General features: G+C 42.9%; 1 protein-coding gene across 1 annotated transcript in view; it reads left to right on the top strand.

Moving 5' to 3' along the window:
- The window catches only part of PLCB1 (phospholipase C beta 1), a 698,812-nt gene that overhangs the window by 445,754 nt on the left and 228,961 nt on the right, over nt 1–24,097 (top strand). The window contains exon 10 of the mRNA XM_054975035.1: nt 11,866–12,012. Within this exon, the coding sequence (XP_054831010.1) occupies nt 11,866–12,012 (147 nt within the window). The remainder of the gene's footprint in view (nt 1–11,865; nt 12,013–24,097) is intronic.

Raw genomic sequence — 24,097 nt, 5'->3', positions numbered from 1 at the left:
GCCGTACAGCAGTGAGGGAAGAACTTGCATGCAGGGGTTCCTGAAGGCAGATTGCCCCTGCAGCTGGCAGCCATCACTAGCAGTACCAGGCGCTCCTGGCAGGCCCCTCTTCCCACCAATAGGGAAGCGCCAAGGGTGTTCACCGGCCCACACCCTATCTCAAAACTCAAACCTGCCAATGCCAGGACCAAGCCTCTGCTTAGGCCCTAGCGACCCCACTGATAGCCTAAGGCTAACCGGAGCCCTTGCCGCAAGTCATCAAGAAACTTTTTGTTGCCCACTTTGGACAAGTGCACCCCATCACCTCTGTAGAGGTCAAGAAACTCAACTCTGATCCTGGGGTGGGGCAAATAAACACCCAACCCCTCCCCCAAGGCCTTTTGAAAGGCCCTATTGGCCTTCATCCTGGCCCTTTCAATGGTTTGGTGGTCTTCAGCCCCCCTCCAAACCCGTCATGAGATCATTGCTGACCACACCCACGGCCAGAGTTCTGCAATCAAGTGCAGGCCCGTCTTCGCTTGCAAGGACAAAACCTTGCCCTGCACAAGACCTAAGTTATTACCCCCTAAATGAATAACAAGAATATGAGGCAGGGCATAACTCCCAACTCCAAACAACAATGGCAGCAGGCCCAGCCACCTAAGACCATGCCGGCCCTGCCATTCCACCGTGGCCCATTCACTTAACTCAAGCTGGTACCCAATCGGTGTCCTCCGTGCTTGATGGGCCACCCAGAACACAAAGCTGTGCTCACAGATCAGGATACGTTGCTTCCTGCTGGGAGACACAGGACCTAGGTGAAACAACCACTTAGTAACCATTTAAAATTATGATAGGGGACAAACATAGGAACGGTAGGCAGAGGACCTCCACCTGCCCACCTGCTGAATCACCTGCCTGGGATACCCCATGGCCGCTGCCGTTGAAGCAGCCTCAACCCTAAAGGAATGGGAGCCAAATTTAACACCACTCAAACCCAACTTGAGGAGGGGTGATGGGCTTCCTAGGGTCGGAACAAACCGCGCCCTTCCGGGACCAACCCTCCAGCATCTTCCTGACCCGGAAACCGCCCATGGCCTCAGACAATCTCCGGGCCTTACTAACAAATGCCAAGGCAGCCAGTTGCCCCTGCAGTTAGTGGCCCCTTGAAGGGGCCACTACCCTTTTTAGGAGGCAATATGCGAATAAGAACATGAGGGCTACTCTCCAGAAAAGAGGCCACCCCCTACGAAATGGCCACCTCCCAGCACACCCCTCAAAATGGCTGCCTCACCAACCAGGAATTTCGAAGCCAAAACACAATGGCTGCTCTCACATTATGCCACAACTGAAAGCCATGCAACACCTGAAAATGCCCCAGCAGACCGCAACTCGGGACAAGTTGGCCGTTGGGTAAATAGCCAAGAAGCCAAGCCAAGCTGGGGCAATGGCCACCAGGCGTTTTAATTGATTTATTTATTTTTGAAAGGCCAAGAACCGGGCCCTGGGAAGGCCCTGAGGTGCATGGGGGCAGCATGAGCTATGCCTGCCTAGGGCCGCCTGCAAGGGCAAAGTCAAAGTGCCACCCCACGAACCAAGGCCCAAATAGCCCAGTAGCCAGCTACCCTCTGTAAGCCACAGGAGTGTTTCGGGGTTTGAGGTCCCCACAAACTGGACAGCCTGGGGCCTCGAAGGTTGCACTGAACCTGGCTGCTGTCACCCGCGAAAGGCTGTTAAGCAGCCACAGCCCCCCTGCATTGCAAAGGCGCCTTCTCCCCAGCTGCTATCATCCTGACCTGGGGTGATGTGGCAGACAAAAGGCCGTGCCGCTGGGGAAGCAGGCCAAAGCTCTGCTGCCCGGCACGCATGCTGCTGCTGCCACCTTGCTGCATCTCTGGCGAAGCAGGCCGCAGTGCCACCGCCCGGGGCACACGTCACTGATGCCGCCAACGCCGCCTCCGCACTTCACCCTGCAGGCGCTCCACACTCTCCGCAGCCTCACAAGGCCACCGTCGCCTCCGCTGCTGCTGCTGCCACTAGAACACCTGCCTTGTCGCTCGGCTGGAGCAACACTATGTGTCTACATCCACCAAGCGATACTTCACAACTGCAGCCAGGCAGGGCGGAGCCACCTCCTAAGGCCCCTGGCTCTGCCCTCCTAGCCAGTCCCTTGATCAGCAGGGATGGTGCTGCCTCCAGGGCATCAAATATCGGCCCCCAGCTTTAACAGCAGGGCTGTGTGCCAGGAGGGCTGTATTCCTACTATATTTGAGGTTTTATTTAAGTGTATTGAGTTTTCTCACAATGATTTACATAAGACTGGGATGGAGAGCTCAACTTCGGTGACGTTTTTATTTATTGACTGCTTTTTGTTTAGAGGGGGGACACACAAGCCAGTAAGACAAATACAAAATCTCAGAGGTGCATCTATTACAAAAAAAACAATTACTATCCTGTCTCTTTTCATCTAGCAGTCAGGGAAGATCCCTAATCTCCAGCATGGCCAAGTTGTATGTAATGTCGTCAAAGTCAAATATGCATGTTATCATATCCACAGCCTGTATTGCAATGTATTGACTCATACGGTGAAATATAATAATTCTTCCAGATATAATGTACAGTTTGAAAAAGATAAATGGTAAAAATCAAGGAAGATACACACAAGACTCTAATTAGCAATTAACAGCTCGATGAAACCCTTTCTGATTATACCGTTGCCTCTTCTCGTACCTTCCTACATGATCTCAACCTCTGACACTTCCAAATGACCTGAAATTCAGATTCCTTGCCATTTCTTCATAGCTGTTCAGGTTGGTGTCTCTATGCAACATTTCTTCAAAGGTTTGGCAAGGAATAGAAGCAAAGAGAATGAAAGGAAAATAGAAGATGTGGCTGCCTAAGGATGATGATGTGCAGGAAGCAGGGCCAAAGGGATGTCCTATGAGAGGAAGAGACGTGGAACAGGCAAAGGGAGCAAGAAAGAGAGAGACAGATGCAGGGGAAGTAAGGGAAATCCAACTTAAGGAAAGTTGCTGGAAGCAGAAAAGCAATAGGGGAGTTGGCAGTAGTTATTTGCCACTCCCTTGCCGAATTTACTATGTCCATCGTTAATAGCTGCATTTTTATAGCTGGCCTCCTCATTGAGTGGCCATCCTACATTTGCTGTGCCTATATTTATATTTGAAACTGTTTGAAGAAGAAACATGCAGGTAAATGCTGAAACAGTCTAATCATAAATCTATGCTGGTAACAACATAGCTGAAATAAAATAGATGGTGATTGATAAGAGATGAGCTCAGGTAAAAGTATTGGTGATTTTTTTGCTTTATTCTGCCCTTCTTTCAAGGAACTCAAAGCAACACACTTAGGGACTTTTCTGCCATTTTATCTTCACGACACCTTGCATAAAGTAAGTTTGACTAAGAGAGGAGAGAGCTAAGATCTCCTAGTAGGCTTCAGGGCTGAGCAAGAATCCTGTTCTCATTGAACAAAGCCAAAAACTTTAGCCACTTTGGTATGTTGGTTCTCAGAATAACTTTAGATGTGAATTTTTTTTTTACGAAAAATCTCTAAAATGACAAGTGCATAATTGTTATCTTGAGCTTCCACTGTTCACCCAAAAAGGGTTCATGGGTACATCTCTGCATCAAGTGAACATAATAAACTGCCTAATGTTGATTTTTAAAAGACACAGACACTAGATGTATCCATTGTAGAGGTGGGCACGAACCGAAATACGAACCAAAATTCGTCATGAACCGGGCCAATTCATGGTTAATGAACCGGTGGTTTGTCAGAGCCCATTTCTGACAAACTGCCATGAACTTTTAAGTCGGTTTGTTTGGTTCGTTTTTTGGTTCGTCACTGCAGACAGCCTAGCACCGATCAATCAGTTTTCTAAGCAATGGGGAGGGGAATAGGCTTTCTGCAGCCCTGGAAGTGACCTTCTGCTGACCCAGAAGTGACATTTTCATGAACCAAATGAAAAGTTCATAAACGTTTGTGGTTCATGGTTCGTGAAACACGAACCACGAACCGCACGGTTCATTTTTTCTCGGTTCGTGTCCATCTCTAGTCCAATGTTTTTTAGTAAATTTTTGAAACTTCACATAGGACTGGGATGGAGAGCTCAACTTCCATGACATTTTTTATTGATTGATTGCTTTTCCAGCCTGAAGATGAATTTAAATCTGGGATAAAAAAATCTTGCAGGCAATCTTCCTTCCTTCCCTTTCCTTTGGGGGGGGGGCGGGCAATGTTATAAGGGAGTGGAATGGTTCAATACATAACTTCATAATGATTTTAGACTTCCTAAAGAGACATACAGAATTTTCCCACCCCAAATCCCCCGTGTATTTTTGTGAAAAAAACTGCCTCCCAGTAAAAAACTAATATATAAGATACATAAGATTTCAGTCTCCATTTAATTGTTATCCTTCTTCCATGTTAAAACTGTTAGACTTTTATACAGTTGGTCTCAGTATTCTAAATCTGTGTTCACTAAAAAGCATAAAAATACTGGTGTGGAGAGTCCTTTGACAATTTGATTGGTCTGTCTCCTAGGCAACAGTCCATGCTGGCAGAAACAGGTACAAAGCTGGGAAGGCCCTGCTTTTCCACTGAAGACACCTTAATAATGCAGGACTGTTTTAAATATAGCATCTGACTTAAACCACATCCCTCATAAGTCATACTTCATGAAACCAGCACATTGCTGGAAGTACATGTTAGAGGAGGCAGAGCCCCTGATGAAAAATAAGCTTGGTGACTTCTTAAAAACTTGTGTTTATTTGCAGAGCCAGAAGCCTGAATAAGATAGAAACTTGAGTAGATGGTGGGATTTCGTATTTGTCATGGTTGGTTGTCTACATGGTAAAGCAGTTTCTGTCTATTAGCAATTCTAGGTTAATCTAGTTAACTAGCTAACCAACTAGCTAGTTACTTCATTTTTACCTCGTCTTTCTTCCTATTGGGGACTGAAAGCAGCTTACATCATTTTCCTTTCCTCCATTTTATCTTCATAACTATCCTGTGAGGTAGGTTAGGCTGAGAGACTGTGACTGGCGCAGGGTCACCAAGCAAGTTTCCATGGCAGAGCAGGGATTCGAACCTGGATCTCCCAGATCCCAGTCCAGCACTCTAACCACTACACCACACTAGCTAACTTATGTTCACTCGGTTGCCCAAACACTTGAGCCATACATAGGTGGCTAATTCCTGCATTCTGCAAGATGGTAGAACTCTCTATTGTTGGTACTGGGATGCAAGTGATATGAAGAGAAGTCCTTCATTTTATTTGTTTTCTCCTCCATTTTATTTTCGCACACCTTGAATGCCATACATTTAAATTACCCGTTGGATTATGGTGGGTATTTCAAAATCCATTGAGTGGCAACTTACAGCCCTGTGAAGAAATAGTCTGCTGAATGCAGCCACACACGTAAGTTTTCCTGTGCCTTGGCAACTTGGGCTTGTGTGGAGGTGATAAAATTGCCTCACAGCACATTCTATAGTTGAGCACGGACACAAACTAAAGCCCGAAACTCTCATGACTCTTAAGTCTCACTCACACAATGATTTGATCCTATAATGACTTTGTTTCTGTCTACTTTGAGGGTTGCTTGCTATTCTCAGTCACATCTTAAATGGGGTACAGATTTGGCTTCTCATGTATTATAATTTACCTCATTCACAACAGCAGATGCTTAGAAATGTGAAATGGGAACACGGCTTTCTAGTCTATATGAAAACAGCACAAAAAACTATTCAGGAACATAATGCCAATAGTCAGGTATAGTATGGAACTCAGCTTTCCATACTACTTTGCTGGGAGCGTGACACCGGCGCAGAAGAAGGTGGATGCCTAAGGAGTGAACTCTGACCCTTTTCAAACTCAGAACCTCACAAAACACCACCATAACAACTCACAACCTCAAAATGTTATGGGTAAAGAAGACCCTGATAAAAAAGTCAAACTCCAGAGCATCCAGAAAGCTGCAAAACTTCTTCTCTTCATCACAAACACGTACAACTCAGGTCAAGAACAAAAGTGACACAGACAAAATGGCAGCTGAGGGAAGCTCAGCAGGATTATCCCAACCCCACGCTAACAGCCTTAATAACAAATATGGAACAAAAAATCTTAGACAATATGTTGACCCTTATCAAGCCCTTAATAGACCAATTCACTGAATTTAAAATAACTTTAAGCAACGTCACTCAAAAAGCAGACTGCACACTGGACCTTGGAATCTCATTATAAGATGAGATCATTACACTTCAAAAAGACAACCACATGCGAGAAAGAATTCTAAATTTAGAACTCTCAGCAGGGCAAATGAATATTAAATTCAGGGGCTTTGATGAACAATTGACCATCAAAGAGGACTTACCTATCTTCCTTGCAAACTGTCTAGCACAAGCTCTCCAACTATAAATGCTGTGCCCCCTGTAATAACTAAAGCGTTCCACATGGCCCCACAGAACCACCCTAATGACCTAAATGAAAAGGTCCTAGAGACATCTTTGCTGTCTTCCTGGACTGGAGAACTCAGAAAAAAATACTAGAAACACCCAGAACCCGAAGCTCACTCTCCTTTAAAGAAGTTCCAATCTCTGTATTCACTGACTTATCCAACAAGGTTCTAAACAATCAACAAGATCTCAGAACAATCACAGAGACATTAAGACATGCACATATAGGATATAAATGGATAAACCTAACAAAATTGCAAGTAAAATACAAGGCCAAATTTTACTACACAACTGATTTGGCATATAAGCACATGGTTGTTGTTCTTGTTCTTGTTAGCTGTACTTGTACAGGATGGAGGCTTGGGCCCAGGTAAATAAACTGAAGTTTAATAGATAAGTCTTACAATTGGGTGATAAAAATCAGCTATATAAATATTGGATAGATGAAACCTGGCTGGGTAGTACGACCTCTGAAAACAATTTGGTGGTTCTACTGGACCAGGAGCTTAATATGAGCCAGGAGTGTGATGTAGTTTTTTTTTTTTTAAAAGGCCAATGTGGTTTTAGGCTGGGTTGAGGTCACAGAAGGTATTGGTGGTGCTGTACACTGCCTTGGTTAGGTCTCGCCTGGAATCTTGTGTTCAGTTTAGGGCACCACACTTTAAGAAGGATGTCATTAAGGTGAAATGAGTCCAGCATAGGGTAACAAAGCTGGTAAGGGGTGTGGAGACTATGTCCTACGAGGAGAGGCTGAAGAAGCTGGGAATCTCGGCATTGGAGAAGAGATGCTTGCGAGGTGATACGTCACCTTCCAGTGCCGAAAGGACAACCACTAAGGAGGATGGTGCTGATATGTTTTCAGTTATGTTGGATGACAGGACTTGGACTAATGGGTATAAACTACAGCTAAGGGGATTTCAATTAAATTTGAGGAAGAATTTCCTGACAGTGTGGTGGTTCCACATTTCAACAGTCTCTCCTGTGAGGTGATGGATCATTTGTTGTTGGAGGTTTTTATGTATTTATTGACTACCCATTTGTTGGGGATATTATAGTTGGACTAGATGACCCTGGTGGTCCCTTCCAACTCTGAAATTAATTTTTTTAAGCCAGAAAGACTAGCAGTTAACTTTTATTCCAGTTAACTCTTTTTAGGATTACACATTAGATGTCCTAATGCATTTCCTCTTGCAGTCTGTCTATCAGGATAGTTTTTTAAACAGTCACACGGATTTGCTATTTTGGGGGGAAATGTAGACAACCTCTTAACAGCTCAGCTGCTACCCTACATTTTTTTTAGTTATAAAAATGAAAACCAGCTGAGCTGCTCAGAGTAGCCAATTGTGAAGCATGTTGTGCAACACAGAATATTGTTTGTTTTCCTGTGTTTTATATAGTGGGGAAAGAAGCCAGAAATAAATCTCTTGGAAAGACAGCAAAAACAGCAGTATGCTGTTAATTTTTTTTAAAAGACAAATGTTTGTCCTGTTTTTATATATATCCATTTGTATTCATTATATTTAGATCTGTATTAAATATGCATATTAATTTATGAGAGTTTGATGCAATTCTGAGCATTGACAATGAACAAGAATTTTATTTAAAGTTTGATTTGAGTGTAGCATCTGAAGCCAAGACGGAAATCAGCTGTTACAGTCGACCTAGCATAAATTAGCAATGGCAAAGTGAATACTTGAGCTTGCTGCATAACATTAACCACACAAGTCAATATGTCTCCTTCTGGCAAAGTGTATGAGAGGCTTTAGCCTTATGGACGGGCTGTGTTTCCATTCTGTCTCTAAGTAACATGTCATAACATAAAATGCCTATTTTGCACCAGCTGTTTCTCCTGAGACCTTTCTTGGGAGAAGCTAATGACAGTTTGTGCAACATCCTGGGTACACTCAACTAGTGCTCGATTTAGTAATTTGCAGTGCAATCCTAAAAATGCCTTCCTGACAGTAAGACCCATTGAATAAACCAGAGCACGATTCTGAGCAGGCCTGCTTGGAATTGCTCTCCTGGGGAGCAAACCAAAGCAGGTCTCCTCAGACCTGAATCCTGTTTTGGTCAGTGGGGCTTACTCCTGCAGCCTTGGTTGTGGGAAGGTGAGCCCCTCTTTCAAGAACGGTTCATTTACTTGAGATAGTCTGAATGAATGGGGAGGAGGAATCAAGCATCCGGATTAGTAATTATCAGATTTTCACATATTTTGTGCTTAAATATATATTAATCAAGGATATATTTAAAAGCAAAACCTATTTAAATTAATAAATGGTGTTGCTTTAAACACATCAGACGTAGGTTTCAGTTTTTTGTATTGATTTACTCTAGTCCCACCCACCCCCCACACTGCAATCTTGTGTCCCATTGCAGTAACATGTTTAGCTCCAGCATTTTTAGCTGAATACGGTCCCCCCTAAAATTTGACATCCTTTTGTCAAGATTAATATTCTGTACAGAATAGTCTTCGTATATTTAAATACTTAATATACTTAAATATTTGAATATTCTTCAAATGTAAAAAAAAAACCCTTTTCTACCCCATGCCTCCCAAAAGAGTTTCCTGCATTTGCCAATTACAATAGGAGAGGGGGGCGGAAATCTTACTTGGGAGTGACTATCTAAAGAAAATGTTAGCAGACAGCTTGACTTTTATTGTGAAACTCTGTTAACGCCGCCACCACTTATTTAAAGCATGTTAATATTCTTCAGTAATACTATGGAAGTACTTGAGTGTTTGTAGATAGTAGCTTGCCCGTATTAGGGATATTATTTTGTTAGGACTGATTTCTCAATTAGGTTTGAAGAAAGATCATCCTGTAAGAGTTTTTCTATATAAAAGGGCAAAAATGTCTTTTCTAAATGTCCTTTCAAAGATATCCAGCCAGTTTAATTGGAAGCAGTTCCTTCCGTATTAAGCAAGAAGTACATGCTGATCTTTATGCTTGAAGAAAAATTTAGTATTTTAAAAAAAGTCATGACATATAATAGCTACTTCTGACATGAAGCCAAAGTGCGTGCAAAAAATGAAAAAAAAGTTACATCAATTAAGTATAAGAGGTTTTGCCACTTTAAAGAGGAAACCTAATACAGTTTTAGAAAATCACTTCTTGTCTTTTATGCACTGACATTTTGTTTCAATAAGTTTCTCTCTACAAATCTCACTGGGCTGTTTCTAAGCCCAACAGTTTCAGGCAGGAAGCTGTGAGTGGATATACACGTTGTGAATTACCTGGGAATGCTCAAGCACAGGATTTTATGTGTGGTCCTCAATTCACATGCAGGTTGTCTCTTGCTCGGCACATGTGAATGCTGCTTTCATGGGAGCTCCCTTTGTGCGACTGCATTTGCAAATGAGTACGAATTCCACTACCGAGTCTCAGTTCTGTTTTTGCTGTGAGAACTCTCAGGGATAGACACCATAGAGCAAGTACTTTAGGTTCTTTTGACTTGACAATTTGCATTTAGTAAGAGCCTTGTAAACCTGATAAGGAGGGCTTTAAACTAAATCCCATAGGGGAGAGAGACAAAAATTCAAAGCCTACAAGTGGAGATGAGAACAGTAAAGATTTGTGGGAGTGGCACATATGCTAGGAAACATTAGCTCATAGGTAAGTACAGAAATGAAAACCTCAGGGCATATAACTCATGAATTCCGATGTATCTACACTAATGCACAGAGTAAGGGAAACAAGGAGAAGGAACTTGAAGTCCTAATACAGGAAGGGGACTATGACATAACAGGCATTACTGAATCTTGGTGGAATGACACTCAGAATTTGAATACTAGGATTGAGGGATACAACTTGTTTATAAGGGATAGAAAAAATAAGGAAGGGGGAAGGAGTAACATTATATGTAAAGGATGTATATATTTGTGAGAAAATACATGTATCTGAGCATGGAAGTTCAATTGAGAGTCTCTGGGTACAAATAAAAGCAATAAGAAATAATAGTGTTATTATGGGGGGGGGGTCTGCGATAGACCAACAAGCCAGGCAGAGGACTTGGATGAGATACTCCTAGAACAAATTACAAGGTTCTCAAAGAGACAGGACACCGGAGATTTCAATTTCCCGGATATCTGTTGGAAGTGTAACTCTACTAAAAATGAAAGGTCAAATAAATTCTTGACTTGTCTTGCTGACAACTTCATTTTTCAGGAAGTGGAGAGGGAGATAAGGGGCTCTGCTACATTGGACTTTATTCTCACCAACAGGGAAGAACTGATTGACCGTGAAATGTTGGCAGTTACAGTCTTGGGGAGGGGAAAAGCTTTGCGTAGTCAGACATATCAGTTGGACTTTAGGAAAGCATACTCAGACATATCAGTTGGATTTCAGGTTCTTTCCAAACATTTTCTTCCCTCACCGTGAGAGGTGAACCCCATCATGTGCCAGAAGGCCTTCTCTGAGAAAACTTATCCCGTGGTTCCAGAACCCAAAGCACTTCTGCCGGCACCACCACCTCAACCAATGATTCACCTCGAGCAGACCATACTCGAGGTGAATTATTGGTTTACGTGGTGGTGCCGGCAGGAGCACTTTGGGTTCTGGAACCACGGGATAAGTTTTCTCAGAGAAGGCCTTGTGGCACATCATGGACTTCACCTCTTAATGTCAGGGAAGAAAACGTTTGGAAAGAACCTGGAGAGCTTCATCAGGAGAGCTTAAAACTGATGCCGCAAGGGGAGGGGGATGATCAACATGGGGATTTCAATGAAGATGTGATAGCAGCGGGGGCCCACCTGGGTAGGGCATATCAAACAAAGGTACAAGGCTACAAGTGCCTGTATACCAATGCCCAAAGTACGGGTAATAAGAAGGAAGAGCTTGAGCTTCTCTTGCAAACAGAGGGCTACGATATAGTAGGAATTACTGAGACTTGGTGGGATGATTCCCATGACTGAAATGTGGTAGTGGATGGGTACAAGTTGTTCAAGAAAAATTGGAAGGGTATAAGAGGAGGTGGAGTGGCATTGTATGTGAGGAGAGGGCTTTGATTTTCAGCAAGTTCTGGAGAATGTGATCTGACTGTAAAACTCAGGAACAAGTTCCAATTGTTTTAGAACTGAAGGATTACCCAGCACAATATATGAGTAGAAATGGAGAGTGAATTTGTGTAAAATACGCCCCCAAACCTCCAATTGTGCCTTGATTAGGGGGGAGGCACCTCTTTCTAGTTCCACTCCTGCTGAAAGACATTAGCTGAGAAAGGAAGAGTACTGATTACTTGCCTTGTTAAAATCCAAGATTGTGATGGGTAAAGGTGTTAGGCGCATAGCAATAGCAACAAGCTATTGTCTCTCTCTCCAGAAATGAGCCAAACTTTTTAAAGGGTTTTCCAGACTGCTACAAGTGGAGTACTTGGAGCTGAAGTATGTGTCTTCTGAATTTATGTTTCTCCCAGGGCAGATATCAGTGGATGGATTTATGAATTACTTGAGTGGAGAGGAGAATGGAGTGGTTCCTCCTGAAAAACTGGATTTGAACGAAGATATGACCCAGCCTCTGTCGCACTATTTGATCAACTCCTCGCATAACACCTACCTCACAGGTACAGTATGTAAAAGAGTGAATCAGCTTGTTGACTTAGTAGAGAACATTATTGATAAAAATGATAAGAGCATGGAAAGTTAAAGAGCGGGTAGGGTGCCATAATCCTGCAAGATAGGTGGATGGTCACTTCTTCTGGAGTGGAACCTCGTGATGGCAACATTACCCTTTCTGTACAGCAGTGGGTGGTTAGGAAGCATGACCTCCCATTACCATCAATACATTTGACTCCATTTATGCACAGACTTTGCTTTGTAATGGGCCAGGATAGTGTTGCCAGGCTACAGCCATCAGTCCCTGAGAGCAATTATGGGACTGATACCATTTTCATTGAAAATCGGAGGTGCCACCATGGAATGCTCTAAGATTTACAAAAAACCCTCGATGGTAAAAATTTTTGCAATTCCTAGACTGCCCAAGATGTCACTTCCACCCTATTCCCCCCATTTCCTCCTGCCAGCACTTGCCCCTCCTTTCTGAAATTTATCCTTGTAAAGAAGGCATTGTGTTAGAGAGGCCTCATAAGAGGCTTCAGGCCTGATGATGTTTCAGTGTTCACCAGTGTTGATGAATGCCAAACCACGTTTTCACAAGTTACAGCACTTTTTGCGGTAGCCTGTTTTCTCTCTGGTTGCCTGATCTTTACCTATTGTGTAGTGCTATCAGGTGTTCACCTGTCATACCCAACAAGACCCTGCGTAATGTTTGTTTATGTTCTGATGCCCTGGGTATAACTAAAGGCTGAAGCTATTTCTTGGCTGTGATGTGGAAGTATGCAAGGGAGGGGCAGTCTCTACTGTTATCTGTATGTTCTCCTATACTCCTCTCGCCTGAGCCTGGGAAGAGGTGCTTGCATGGACACTCATGACCTTGCATCTGAAGAAGAGAACTGTGATTCTCGAAAGCTTATGCTACAGTAAAGTTGGTTAGTCTTAAAGGTGCTACTGGACTCCTTTCTATTTTTGCTACTACAGACTAACACGGCTAACTCCTCTGGATCTATATGACTCATGACCTTGAGACTTTTCCTATATCAGCTCTGCTCTCTCCCATCTGGAGGCTTTTGCTTGAACTTAGCTGACTGTTAGTTCAGGGGGTGGGAATTTGGGAATTCACCCAAATCCTATCTATGCTTTAAGCCTGTAGAGAAATGCCATTCCTGTCAAAGATGGAGTAAGAGCTGAAACTGGTAGCTTATCAATAAAGTTCTTTAACACATGCAGTGAAGTCCTTTTGAGAGTTACCTACCAGATCTGCACAAGTGCAGAACAAGAATAATACATTTCCATAATTTTGATCACAGAATCACAGAGTTGGAAGGGGCCACGCAGACCTTCTAGTCCAACTCCCTGCACAATGCAGGATGAGCCTAAAGCATCCCTGACAAAGATTCATCCAGCCTCTTCTTGAAAACTGCCAGTGAAGGGGAGCTCACCACCTCGCTAGGCAGCTGATTCCACCTTTGTACTACTCTGACCGTGAAAAAGTTTTTCCTAATATCCAGCCGGTACCTTTCTGCATGTCATTTAAGCCCATTGCTTCGAGTCCTATCCTCTGCTGCCAACTGGAACAGCTTCTTACCCTCCTCCAAATGACAGCCTTTCAAATACTTAAAGAGAGCAATCATGTCCCCCCTCAATCTCCTCTTCTCCAAATTAAACATTCCCAAGGCCCTCAGCCTTTCCTCGTAAGGATCAGTCTCCAAACCCCTGATCATCTTTGTTGCTCTCTTCTGCACCCTCTCGATTTTGTCCACATCCTTTTTGAAGTGGGGCCTCCAGAACTGCACACACTACTCCAGGTGTGGCCTGACCAAGGCAGTATAGAGAGGGGCTATGACCTCCTGCGATTTCAATGCAACGGCCCTTTTGATACAATCTAAGACTGAGTTTGCCTTTTGTGCCACCGCATCACACAGACTGCTCATATTTAGTTTACAGTCCACTCTTACTCCAAGATCTCTTTTGCTCACACTACTACCCAGAAGTGTATCCCACATCGTGTATTTGTGCTTCACATTTTTTTGGCCCAGATGTCATATTGTGCACTTATCTATGTTGGATTGCATCCTGTTCACAACCGCCCACTTCTCCAGAGTATTCAGGTCTTGTTGAATTTTAACTTTACTTTCTTGAGTGTTTGCTACTTCTCCCAATTTGGTATCATCAGCAAATTTAATGAGTAGCCCATTTACCCCTTCATCCAGATCATTGATAAAAATATTGAAAAGTACCTAGCCCAAAACTGAGCACTACCACTCTTTGGGCGTGCTCCTCTGACCAGTTCCCTGTCCACCAAACTGTCCTATAGTCCAGACCGCAGCCTTCCAGTTTATCCATTAGAATGTCATGAGGAACCTTATCAAAAGCTTTGCTGAAATCCAGGTAAATCACACTGACAGAGTTCCCATGATCCAGTAAGATCGTTATTCGATCAAAGAAGGAAACCAGGTTTGTCTGACAAGATCTGTTGGGGACAAAACCATGTTGACTTGCCTGGATCACTAAACGGTCCTTCAGATGCTTACAGATTGATCCCTTTAAAATCTGCTCTAATATCTTCTCAGCAACAGAAGCTAGACTGACCAGCCTGTAGTTTCCCAGGTCATCCTTCTTCCCTTTCTTAAAGATTGGGATAGCATTCGCTCTTCTCCAATCTTGTAGCACATCCCCAGTCCTCCAGGAGGCCTTGAAGATGATGGACAGAGACTCTGGAAATGTTCTTTGAGCGCTCTTGGGTACACCCCATCTGGACCAGGGGATTTGTATTCGCCCAGTGCAGCCAGGTGCCTCTCCACAACCTCTCTGTCAATGTCAGGACACCCCAGGTGTCCTGTCGTGTCTACTACCATCTCTAGATGGGCTCAAGTTCTTCATGGAGAAAACAGAGGCAAAAAAGTCATGCAGCCTGTCTGCTTTTTCTCTGTCCTCCATCAGAGTTTCTCCTTCCACTCCCAACATCAGTCCAATTGCCTCTTTTACCTTGCTTTTGCTTTTCACATATCTGTAGAAGTTTTTCTTATTGTTGCGAGCCCCCCTGGCCAGACCCAGCTCTTACTGAGCTTTGGTTTCTCTGATGGCTGATCTGCAGTACCTAGTAACCCCCATATACTCCTCTTTAGAGCTCTGTCCTTCTCTCTATTTCCTGAACATTTCCCTTTTCTCCCTTCGCTTATTCTGGAGCTCTCTGTTCATCCATATCAGTTTCTTGGAACCCTTACCATGTTTCCGTCTTGCTGGAATAGTATATCTGGATCCCCAGATATACTTTAAAATAAACTTCTTATTTAGAACCCCTTTTAAAATTTGGTTCGCATACTACCAGAAATGGGTAAACATCAGGTTTTCCTTCAATATAAGGGCTATTTTTGGTGGTGAGTCCAGGACATTTTTTAAAAAGCCATTGGCCCTCCAGTATTGCCATGCAGTATTGGATGGGAAGGTCATGTAATTGCCCAGGGATGAGTATTCCTCTTTCTCTTGGCCCACCATAAAGTTCTAGGGTAGGAGAGGGTCAAAGAAGAACTAGAGTGAGAAGCAGTCAAATGTCCAGTCTTGGTTTAGAATGGGTCCCATCCTGAGTTCCGGGCCCCTTTGAGAAGATGCTTGGCACAAACTCCTCTCTGACACTTGCTGTTTTGTTCTGATCAGGCCAGGCAGCAGAATTCCAACATGCGCTACCATTGTGGTGTTATGCTTTGGAGCTTTGAACTATGAATGTAGAGACCAGGATTCAAATTCCTATTCTATCATGTAACTCAGTCTCTCATCCTGACCTACCTTCCAGGGTTGTTGTGATGACAACATTTGGAGGAAGGTGCTATACATGCTGCCTCACCCTCAATAGAGGGGGAAATAACTGTTTGCAAGAAAAGGGGATGTTTGTCTCCAAACTTCTTGCCAAGGTTCTAAGCTCTACAGGTGGGCATTTTGACTTCATCTTGTGTGTGATCTTTTGGTTTCCAACTTTTTAGCCTTGAGGCCAATTTACATGTGGAGCCCACTATCCCAAAGGGCTGTCGTAGAATCAGAGAATCACAGAGTTGGAAGGGGCCATACAGACCATCTAGTCCAACCCCCTGCCCAGTGCAGGATCAGCCTAAAGCATCTCTAACAAGTATTCATCCAGCCTCTTCTTGAAAACTGTCAGTGAAGGGGAGCTAACCACCTCCCTAGGCAGCTGATTCCACCTTTGAACTGCTGTGATCGCAAAAAAGTTTTTCCTGATATCCAGCCGATACCTTTCTGCATGTAATTTAAGCCCGTTGCTTCAGGTCCTACCTTCTGCTGCCAACTGGAACAGCTCCCTGCCCTCCTCCAAATGACAGCCTTTCAAATACTTAAAGAGAGCAATCATGTCCCCCCCCAATCTCCTCTTCTCCAAATGAAACATTCCCAAGGCCCTCAGCCTTCCCTCGTAGGGCTCAATCTCCAGACCCCTGATCATCCTCGTCACTCTCCTCTGCACCCTCTCGATTTTGTCCACATCCTTTTTGAAGTGAGGCCTCCAGAACTGCACACAATACTCCAGGTGCAGCCTGACCAAGGCAGTATAGAGAGGGACTGTGACCTCCTGTGATTTCGACGCTATGGCCCCTTTGATACAACTCAAGATTGAATTAGCCTTTTTTGCCACCGCATCACACTGCTCATATTTAGTTTACAGTCCACTCTTACCCCAAGATCCCTTTCGCATATACTGCTGCCCAGAAGTGTATCCCCCATCCAGTATTTGTGCTTCCCATTTTTGTGGCCCAGATGTAATACTGTGCACTTGTCTTTGTTGAATTGCATCCTGTTCACAGCTGCCCACTTCTCCAGAGTATTCAGGTCTTGTTGAATTTTAATTCTGTCTTCTTGGGTGCAGTTAAGAAACCACAGATCATAAAGCAGACTCACAGAAAAGCCTCTTTTTTTAAAAAAAAAAAAAGCAGATTCTTCAAACCAGAGTTCAGCTAAAGTTATGAACAGAAAGTGTCAGGAAGTTGGCATCTGCCATCTGTCCCAAGTGTGTGAGATGGTGCAGCTGGGTTTCTCATTCAAGGTTGCGCAGCTGGGAGCCTGGCCCGTTGGCCTTGAGTTCTCTAAGACTGAATACCTAACTAGTTATCTCTGAAGTATATGTGTGACTGTTTTTTTTTAATGTGCTTTATTCCTAACAAAGCCTTCGTGATATCATGACATTAGGTCTTACGTTAAAGCTTCAAAGAACCAACCAGGGGAGTCTTTTGCAATTCCTTGTCAGGACCCTTGCAGCAAATAGAGTTCTGGTTCCCAACAAAAGGGCAAAAAGTACCTCTTGCTTGAAATGCATTAGCGTTGTTATCAGCTGGATGAGTGCTGGAGAGAAATCCATAATGAAGTTTCACGGGTGAGAATCCACATTAACAGCCAATTCCCCAGTAACCATCTCTGTGTCACAGCAACAGGCTGCATGTACGGCAGAAAGAACTGAAATAAAACCGCCAGAATTTTTAGTACCAGCCCTGTTCGCAGTTCCGGTGGTCCCTTCTGGAGCCTTTTTTCATATTTCAATTTCAGAGTCTCTCCGGTATATTTCAGATTAAATGACTCCCCCCACTTGAATATTTTGAGAACAACATTGGTCGTGATTTTGTACTTCATACAATTCAAATCCTGTAAAGGAATTTTGTTCTTTGGCATTTATATCTACTAAAGAAAAATCCAGTGCCCTGGGGAAATCTTTTTCTCCAGATTTAAAAATAAACTCAATTTCAGCAATCTCGCGTTGTAATTTTCCTTTGAAGTTTCTCTGCGTGAGAACTGCTACTCTTAGATCAGCAATCGAATGTCCTGGCAGACGGAAATCTTCTCCCACTGGTTTTTGAATGTTGTGGTTTTTGATATCAGATTTCTGTCCATTGATTCTTTTGCGAAGGGAATGGGCATGTTTGTTCAATACAGAGAATTGAAGGGCATTGCTGACACTGGACGGCATACCTGATGAACAGGTGAATGAGCTTAAGGTGGTCACTGATTTAGGGACTGATCTGTGAACTGTAATTTGGGGAGGGGGGCTGCAGAACAGCACTTACACACATTCAATTTTCAAGCATGCATGTTGTCTCTTACATCACAATGTCACTGCTGCACAGACGTAATTATTTTCTCTGCAACCGTGTTTAAATTTGTCTTCCAAAATGGATTAGTTCTAAAATAGATGCTACCTTTTGTTGTTCTCAGTAACAAAGTCTGAGTATAGCAGGTGAGCATGGTTTTATTGTGTACAACTTAGCTGTTTTGCAAAGAAGCATAGGGGTTACAGTTAGCCATAAAACCAGTAATGGATTTGGAAGAACAAGAGAGCAGGTTTAATATGTGTAGGAAAATATAGCAGAGTTTGTGCAAAGATTGTGCATTGGAAGTAACGAGAATAGACTCACACACACTCCAGTGTAGCTCTGTAAGAATACTTTACTAAAGGATAAAAATAGGGTTACATTTGGAGAAAATAATGAATTGCTAAGCTGACTACATCTTGCTAGAAAAGTACCTTAGAGAAGACTAGAAGACAAAGTGAACAAAAAGCAATAAAACTTCAGTACATAGCATCAATTAATTGCCCCCAATAAACAAACTGCCCAATAGAAAATCCTAATTCTACTTCATTATGCTTAGTGACTCCCCTTTCTATGGCGGGAATCTTATTCGAAGCTGTAATGGTTACATTCCAAGTAAGTTTACTAATTAAGTAGGTAACACAAAACAGTTTAACTCTTTCATGACTGAAATGAAAACACTTGCTTAATCCCAACAATATGGTCGCTGCAGATTGGATGAGGCCGGGTCCTTCATCTTAGAAGACCTGCTTAAAGATGGATTGGGAGGCCAAAACACCCCTGGAAAGATCACACACCTGCACCCCCCAGTCACAATCCCATCCTCCTTGATTGGAAGAAGGGGACGCAACAGCAGCCCTCCAGCCACTAGGTCATACCACCTAGTTAGCCTTCTCTCCATTTTGTACTTAATTCCTTTTCATGGTTAAATGAGGACAATTCCAAAGAATAATGTAGGACTGATTCCAGTATGGTCTCTGAATGCTAAATTAGGCTGTAATTCTTCTTCTTAGCAGTAAGCTCAATGAATAAAAAGAGCTTGCAGCTTAGGGGGTGGTCTGGGAGGCCAAAACACCCCTGTCTGGGGTCTTTCTGGATCTTGGGGTCTAAGAGTCCTAAAACGGTTTACTTAGATATAAGTCCCATGTTATTCAGTGAAGCTTACTCGAGGAAAGAGGATTGCAGCTCATTCTACTTTCCAGTATTTTATTTGACCCTTTTTTGTGTTTGATCCATTCTTTATTTTATTTGCACCTTTGCAATGGAGAGTCAGGTGTCTTCAGTTCCAACTGCTGCTTGCCAGCAACAAGTTTTCAAGGAGACTGGACAGTTTGCCACACTTATGAACTAATCCCAAGATCTGCTCACTAGATCTATTCCCTTCTATTATTTACCTGGAAAGCTCATTTGTGGCAAAGTTTGTGCCATCCCTAGTCTGGGATGGTTCATACACGGACCTGGCTAAAGATCTTCTTTATGGCACACAAGGGTGCTTACATACAGCCAGAGTAACTCGTGACAAGTTTTCACATGTAGGAATCCAGTTTGCACAATCTCTTACTCCACTATTGTAATCCCTTGGTATTGAAGTAGCTTCCTGTTAAGCCATTTTAAAAGGATGGGACTGAGGGCCAAGCTACAAGTGACGAATGACACTTGAACGGCAAGTGAACAGACTCACGTGTATTCCTCCCTGTTCACTTGCGCTTCTCTTGCGCTCCACTTGATCACATGTGGAGCGCAAGTGGAGCGCAAGTGAACAGGGAGGAATACATGTGAGTCTGTTCACTTGTTGTTCAAGTATCATTCGTCACTTCTAGCTTGGCCCTGAATAAACTTTTTACTATGACCAAAATGTAAATCTCCTCATTATATTCATAGTGGAAGGGTGTTACAAATTCCAGGAGGGTAACTAGTTTGGAAAAGAGAAGAGGTAGCAGTGATCGCTGAGAACAAGGATTTGGTGCTGTGTGTATTAAATACATATGCTCTAGAACTAAGGCGGATTATGTATCTGTGCCTTTTTAGTTCAAGAAGGCAACCAAGGGATTACATGATGGACCTCTAAAAATTATGCATAGTGTAGAATAAATGGATAGAGGGAAATTTTTCACCCATAATGCTCGATTTCCAAGTTATCCTATAAAACTAATCAGCAGTAAATTTAAGCAAGATGAAAGGAATTACTAGTTCACACAATGGGTGGTTGATTTGTGGAACTCAAGGACCATGAGATATGGTGAGTCACATTGGTTTAGATGAAGGTTTGGGGGCGGGGGGTGGACTGATGTATGGCAGAGGGGTCTGTTATTGGCAGAACTAGCCATTTGGGTTCAAAGGCAGAATGCGTTCATCTGTCAGATGCGAGGGAGCTTGTTGCTGGTGGACCTTGCCTGTGGGCGTCCTGTTTGTGGTATCACTCATTTGAATGAGGATCCTGGTCTGGTTGTACCAACCTCCTGATCCAGCACGGCTACTCTTTAAGGTTTTATGCAATGTTATTAACCTTCCTAATGAAGTCGGCTACTTCAGTTTTCATCAACTAGCATGTCCCTTTGTAATTCCATTCGGATCAAGGGACTCAATTTCTGTGGCAGTCACTCTTCTCAACAGGTCATTTGCCATGCAGTTCATCAGGTAGTCCATTCTCCCATTAAAGATATTTGAATGCTTTTCCATTTGGTGCCGTCGTGCTGGGGTTTTTTTTGTTCCGGCGTAAGACGGTGGAGTGAGGAGTGAGAGGCGCACTACAAGTGACAAATGGAGAGCAAGTGGAGAGCACGTGAACAGGGAGGAATACACGTGAGTCTGTTCACTTGCCAGGCAAGTGTCATTCGTCACTTGTAGGCCGTTTCCACACACGTTGAATAATGCACTTTCAATGCACTTTAGTTATCCTTTAGAAGTGGATTTTGTGTTCCACACACGAAAACCCAGTACCAAATGATCACTAAAGAGCATTGAAAGTGCATTATCCAACGTGTGTGGAAGCAGCCGTAGTGCGACCCTCAGTGTGCCGTCAAACTTGCTGTAAGTGATCGTTTTGAAAAGGCCTCGGTGCAGCCCTGTACATGGAGGGACTTTCCAAACTCTGCTCCCAGCTATGCATAAGCTGCTATGAGGTTGGCCCGCCTGAAACAGCAATACCTTCTCCTTGCTACTGGTCGGATGAGTGAGTCACTAAGATGTCTTGAACTACCTGCAGGCATTCTAAAATTTCACTTCATGCTGTGGGACCTTAACCTGCTGTGACTGACAACGAGAGGAGTGAAAAGGGTGGCAACAATTATTTTAGTGCCTGCTGCTCCTGGGAGCCATTTCTGGAGTTGTGTCTAATTAACATTCCCTTGGTGTGAATGAAAGCAGTTGTTTCGTGAAAGGAATGTACCACAGGAGGAAACGCCCCAAAGAGTTTTTCAAAAGGTCTGAATCTAAGGATCATGAAACCAGAGCTGATTTTTCTGAGATGCCAAATACTTTGCTGTGCTACCAAACACTTAGGAGCGCAGAGAGGCCGACGGTGAGACCGCCAGCTGTCTTTGAAGAAGTGCGATGGGGTTGTTATGTCAGGTTGATGCACTGTGAGTAATACCCAAAGTCATAGTTAAAGCGGCTGCTGTTTGCTTAAACGTCTTGCAGCATCAATTAAAGAAAAAGGATTCGGTGTCTTGTCGAGCCAGCATGGAGGCAGCAAAACTGTTTGTGATGGAAAGAACTTAGCAAAAACTTGCAGGATTTTAATCTCTATTTTAAACGAAGCGTTTGGTTTTCATAATAAATGAAGAAAGATATGAAAGAAAATGTGGTGTCTGCCTTGAGAATCACAACCTTGGAGGTAAGTCCCGCAGAATTCAGTGGTACTTTTACTGCCACTCGAATATAGATTGCAACTTTTATCTCAAAAACGAGAAGGCAGATAAAAATGATCCCAAATTAATTGTAAAATCAAAGCTGTGATAGAGCGTTGAATCCACTGGGTGGAGATGGATCAAATATCCACACAAAAAAGGAAGGATTTTGGCTCAACATCAGCTTTCGCCTACTAAAATTTCACAGAGCTGTTGAGTGTGGAGACAGGGAAACCTTGCGTATCAACAGCGCCGTGGATCAATGTGCCTTGTTCATACTGTTGTTTTCCAGGCCAAGCTCAAGCTTGTTTACATTTGTTTGTGATTGCCTGTAGACACATTTTTAGAGAACCCGCCCAGATTTGTAGTTGCCAAGTTCTTTTTCATGTCTGGGTTGAGTGTATAATTTTTAGATGTTGACTGTAGAACAGATAGTCTCCAGTGTTGTTTTAATATAAGATGTGTAGTTCAAGAAAATTATATGGTGTTTACCACATAGCTGAATAAAAATATGTAGAATATAATTTTGAGGTAGAGAGAGAAAATGCACTTTGGGTTTTTGGTGAAAATTGCATGCCTCACGTTTTACCTGGTTTTATAAAACTAAAAGATCTAATTTGGAATGCAATTTAAACATTGCATTTTGTAGACACGTCACCATACTTGACAATGATACATTTTACTCTTAAGCTGTAGCAGCTACACTTGCATTGTTAAATACATATTTTCATTTATCGAATATTCAGTTTAGTTGAATGTATAAACAAACACTATTGAAATTAATCAAGATGGGTAGCTGTGTTAGTCTGTCTATAGTAGTAGAAAAGAGCAAGTGTCCAGTAGCACCTATAAGGCTAACAAAATTTGTGGTAGGGTATGAGTTTTCGTGAGTCACAGCTCACTTCTTTTGAAATTAAGTTGTTGCTAAGAGAACCAAATGAAAGTGGGACACAGCTCATGAGAAGACACTTGAATAACATCTGTGCAGATATGATAGTGAAGAGTCCAGTAGCACCTTTAAGACTAACCAACTTTAGCATAAGCTTTCAAGAACCACAGCTCTCATCATCAGATGCATGGAGGGTATGAAGAAACTGGCCAGACATATATAGATGGTGAGGGGAGCGGGGAATAGATGCAAATCAATTTGCTTCTGATAATGAGATAACCATTCATAGTCTCTATTCAATCCAAGTTTGACTGAGTCAAATTTACATATGAATTCCAATTCAGCAGCTTCCCGTTGGATTTTGTTTTTGAAAGGTTTCTGTTGGACTACAGTGACCTTTAAGTCCTTGATGGAATGTCCTGGTAGATTGAAGTGTTCTCCCACTGGTTTCTGGATGTTACCATTTTTAATGTCAGATTTGTGTCCATTTATTCTTTTGTGCAGAGGTTGGCTGGTTTGTCCAATGTACAGAGCAGATGGACATTGTTGGCACGTGAGGGCATATATCACGTTGGAGGATGAGCAGCTGTAAGAGCCAGAGATAGTGCAGTTGACGCCATTGGGTCCTGTAATTGCATTTTCTGGGTTGATCTGACATTATCAGAAGCAAACTGATTTACATCTATTCCCCCCTCCCCAGCTATCTATCTTTTTATTTATATATATATATATATATGGCCAGTTTCTTCATACCCTCCATGCATCTGATGAAGAGAGCTGTGGTTCTCAAAAGCTTATACTACAGTACAGTTGGTTAGTCTTAAAGGTTCTACTGGTCTCTTTTCTATTTTGCTACTACAGACTAACACGGCTAACTCCTCTGGATCTATGTACATATGATTGTACCTTAAAACTTCAATAGAATCCATCCTTTCCACAGGAAGAACAATGGTCTGTAGATGACACAGAACTCAGCAACGATTTGGGTGTTGGAAGAGCTCTTTAACACTTTTCCTAACATTTCCTTGGAATTGCCCTAATGCCCATGTGTGTGATTACTGAATTAATTTCTAAAGTTAAAACTAACAAGCTAAGAAAAAATTATGAGTGAGTAATAGGTTTAATTTCAGAGGTTAATGCGGAAGAAAAATGCTTTGTTATAAACCTGTTAGTGGCCATAAAAGTAGTATGTACCACATATGTGACACTGGACAATGTGCCAGGGCACAAACAACTTCTAGGGCGAAGTCTAGCAAAAGCTGAAAATGGG

This window comes from Eublepharis macularius, chromosome 1, assembly GCF_028583425.1.
Source record: "Eublepharis macularius isolate TG4126 chromosome 1, MPM_Emac_v1.0, whole genome shotgun sequence".
NCBI classification, from domain to species: Eukaryota; Metazoa; Chordata; class Lepidosauria; order Squamata; family Eublepharidae; genus Eublepharis; species Eublepharis macularius.
The sequence above is the reverse complement of the archived record's forward strand: the minus strand, read 5'-3'. Positions and strand labels throughout refer to the sequence as shown.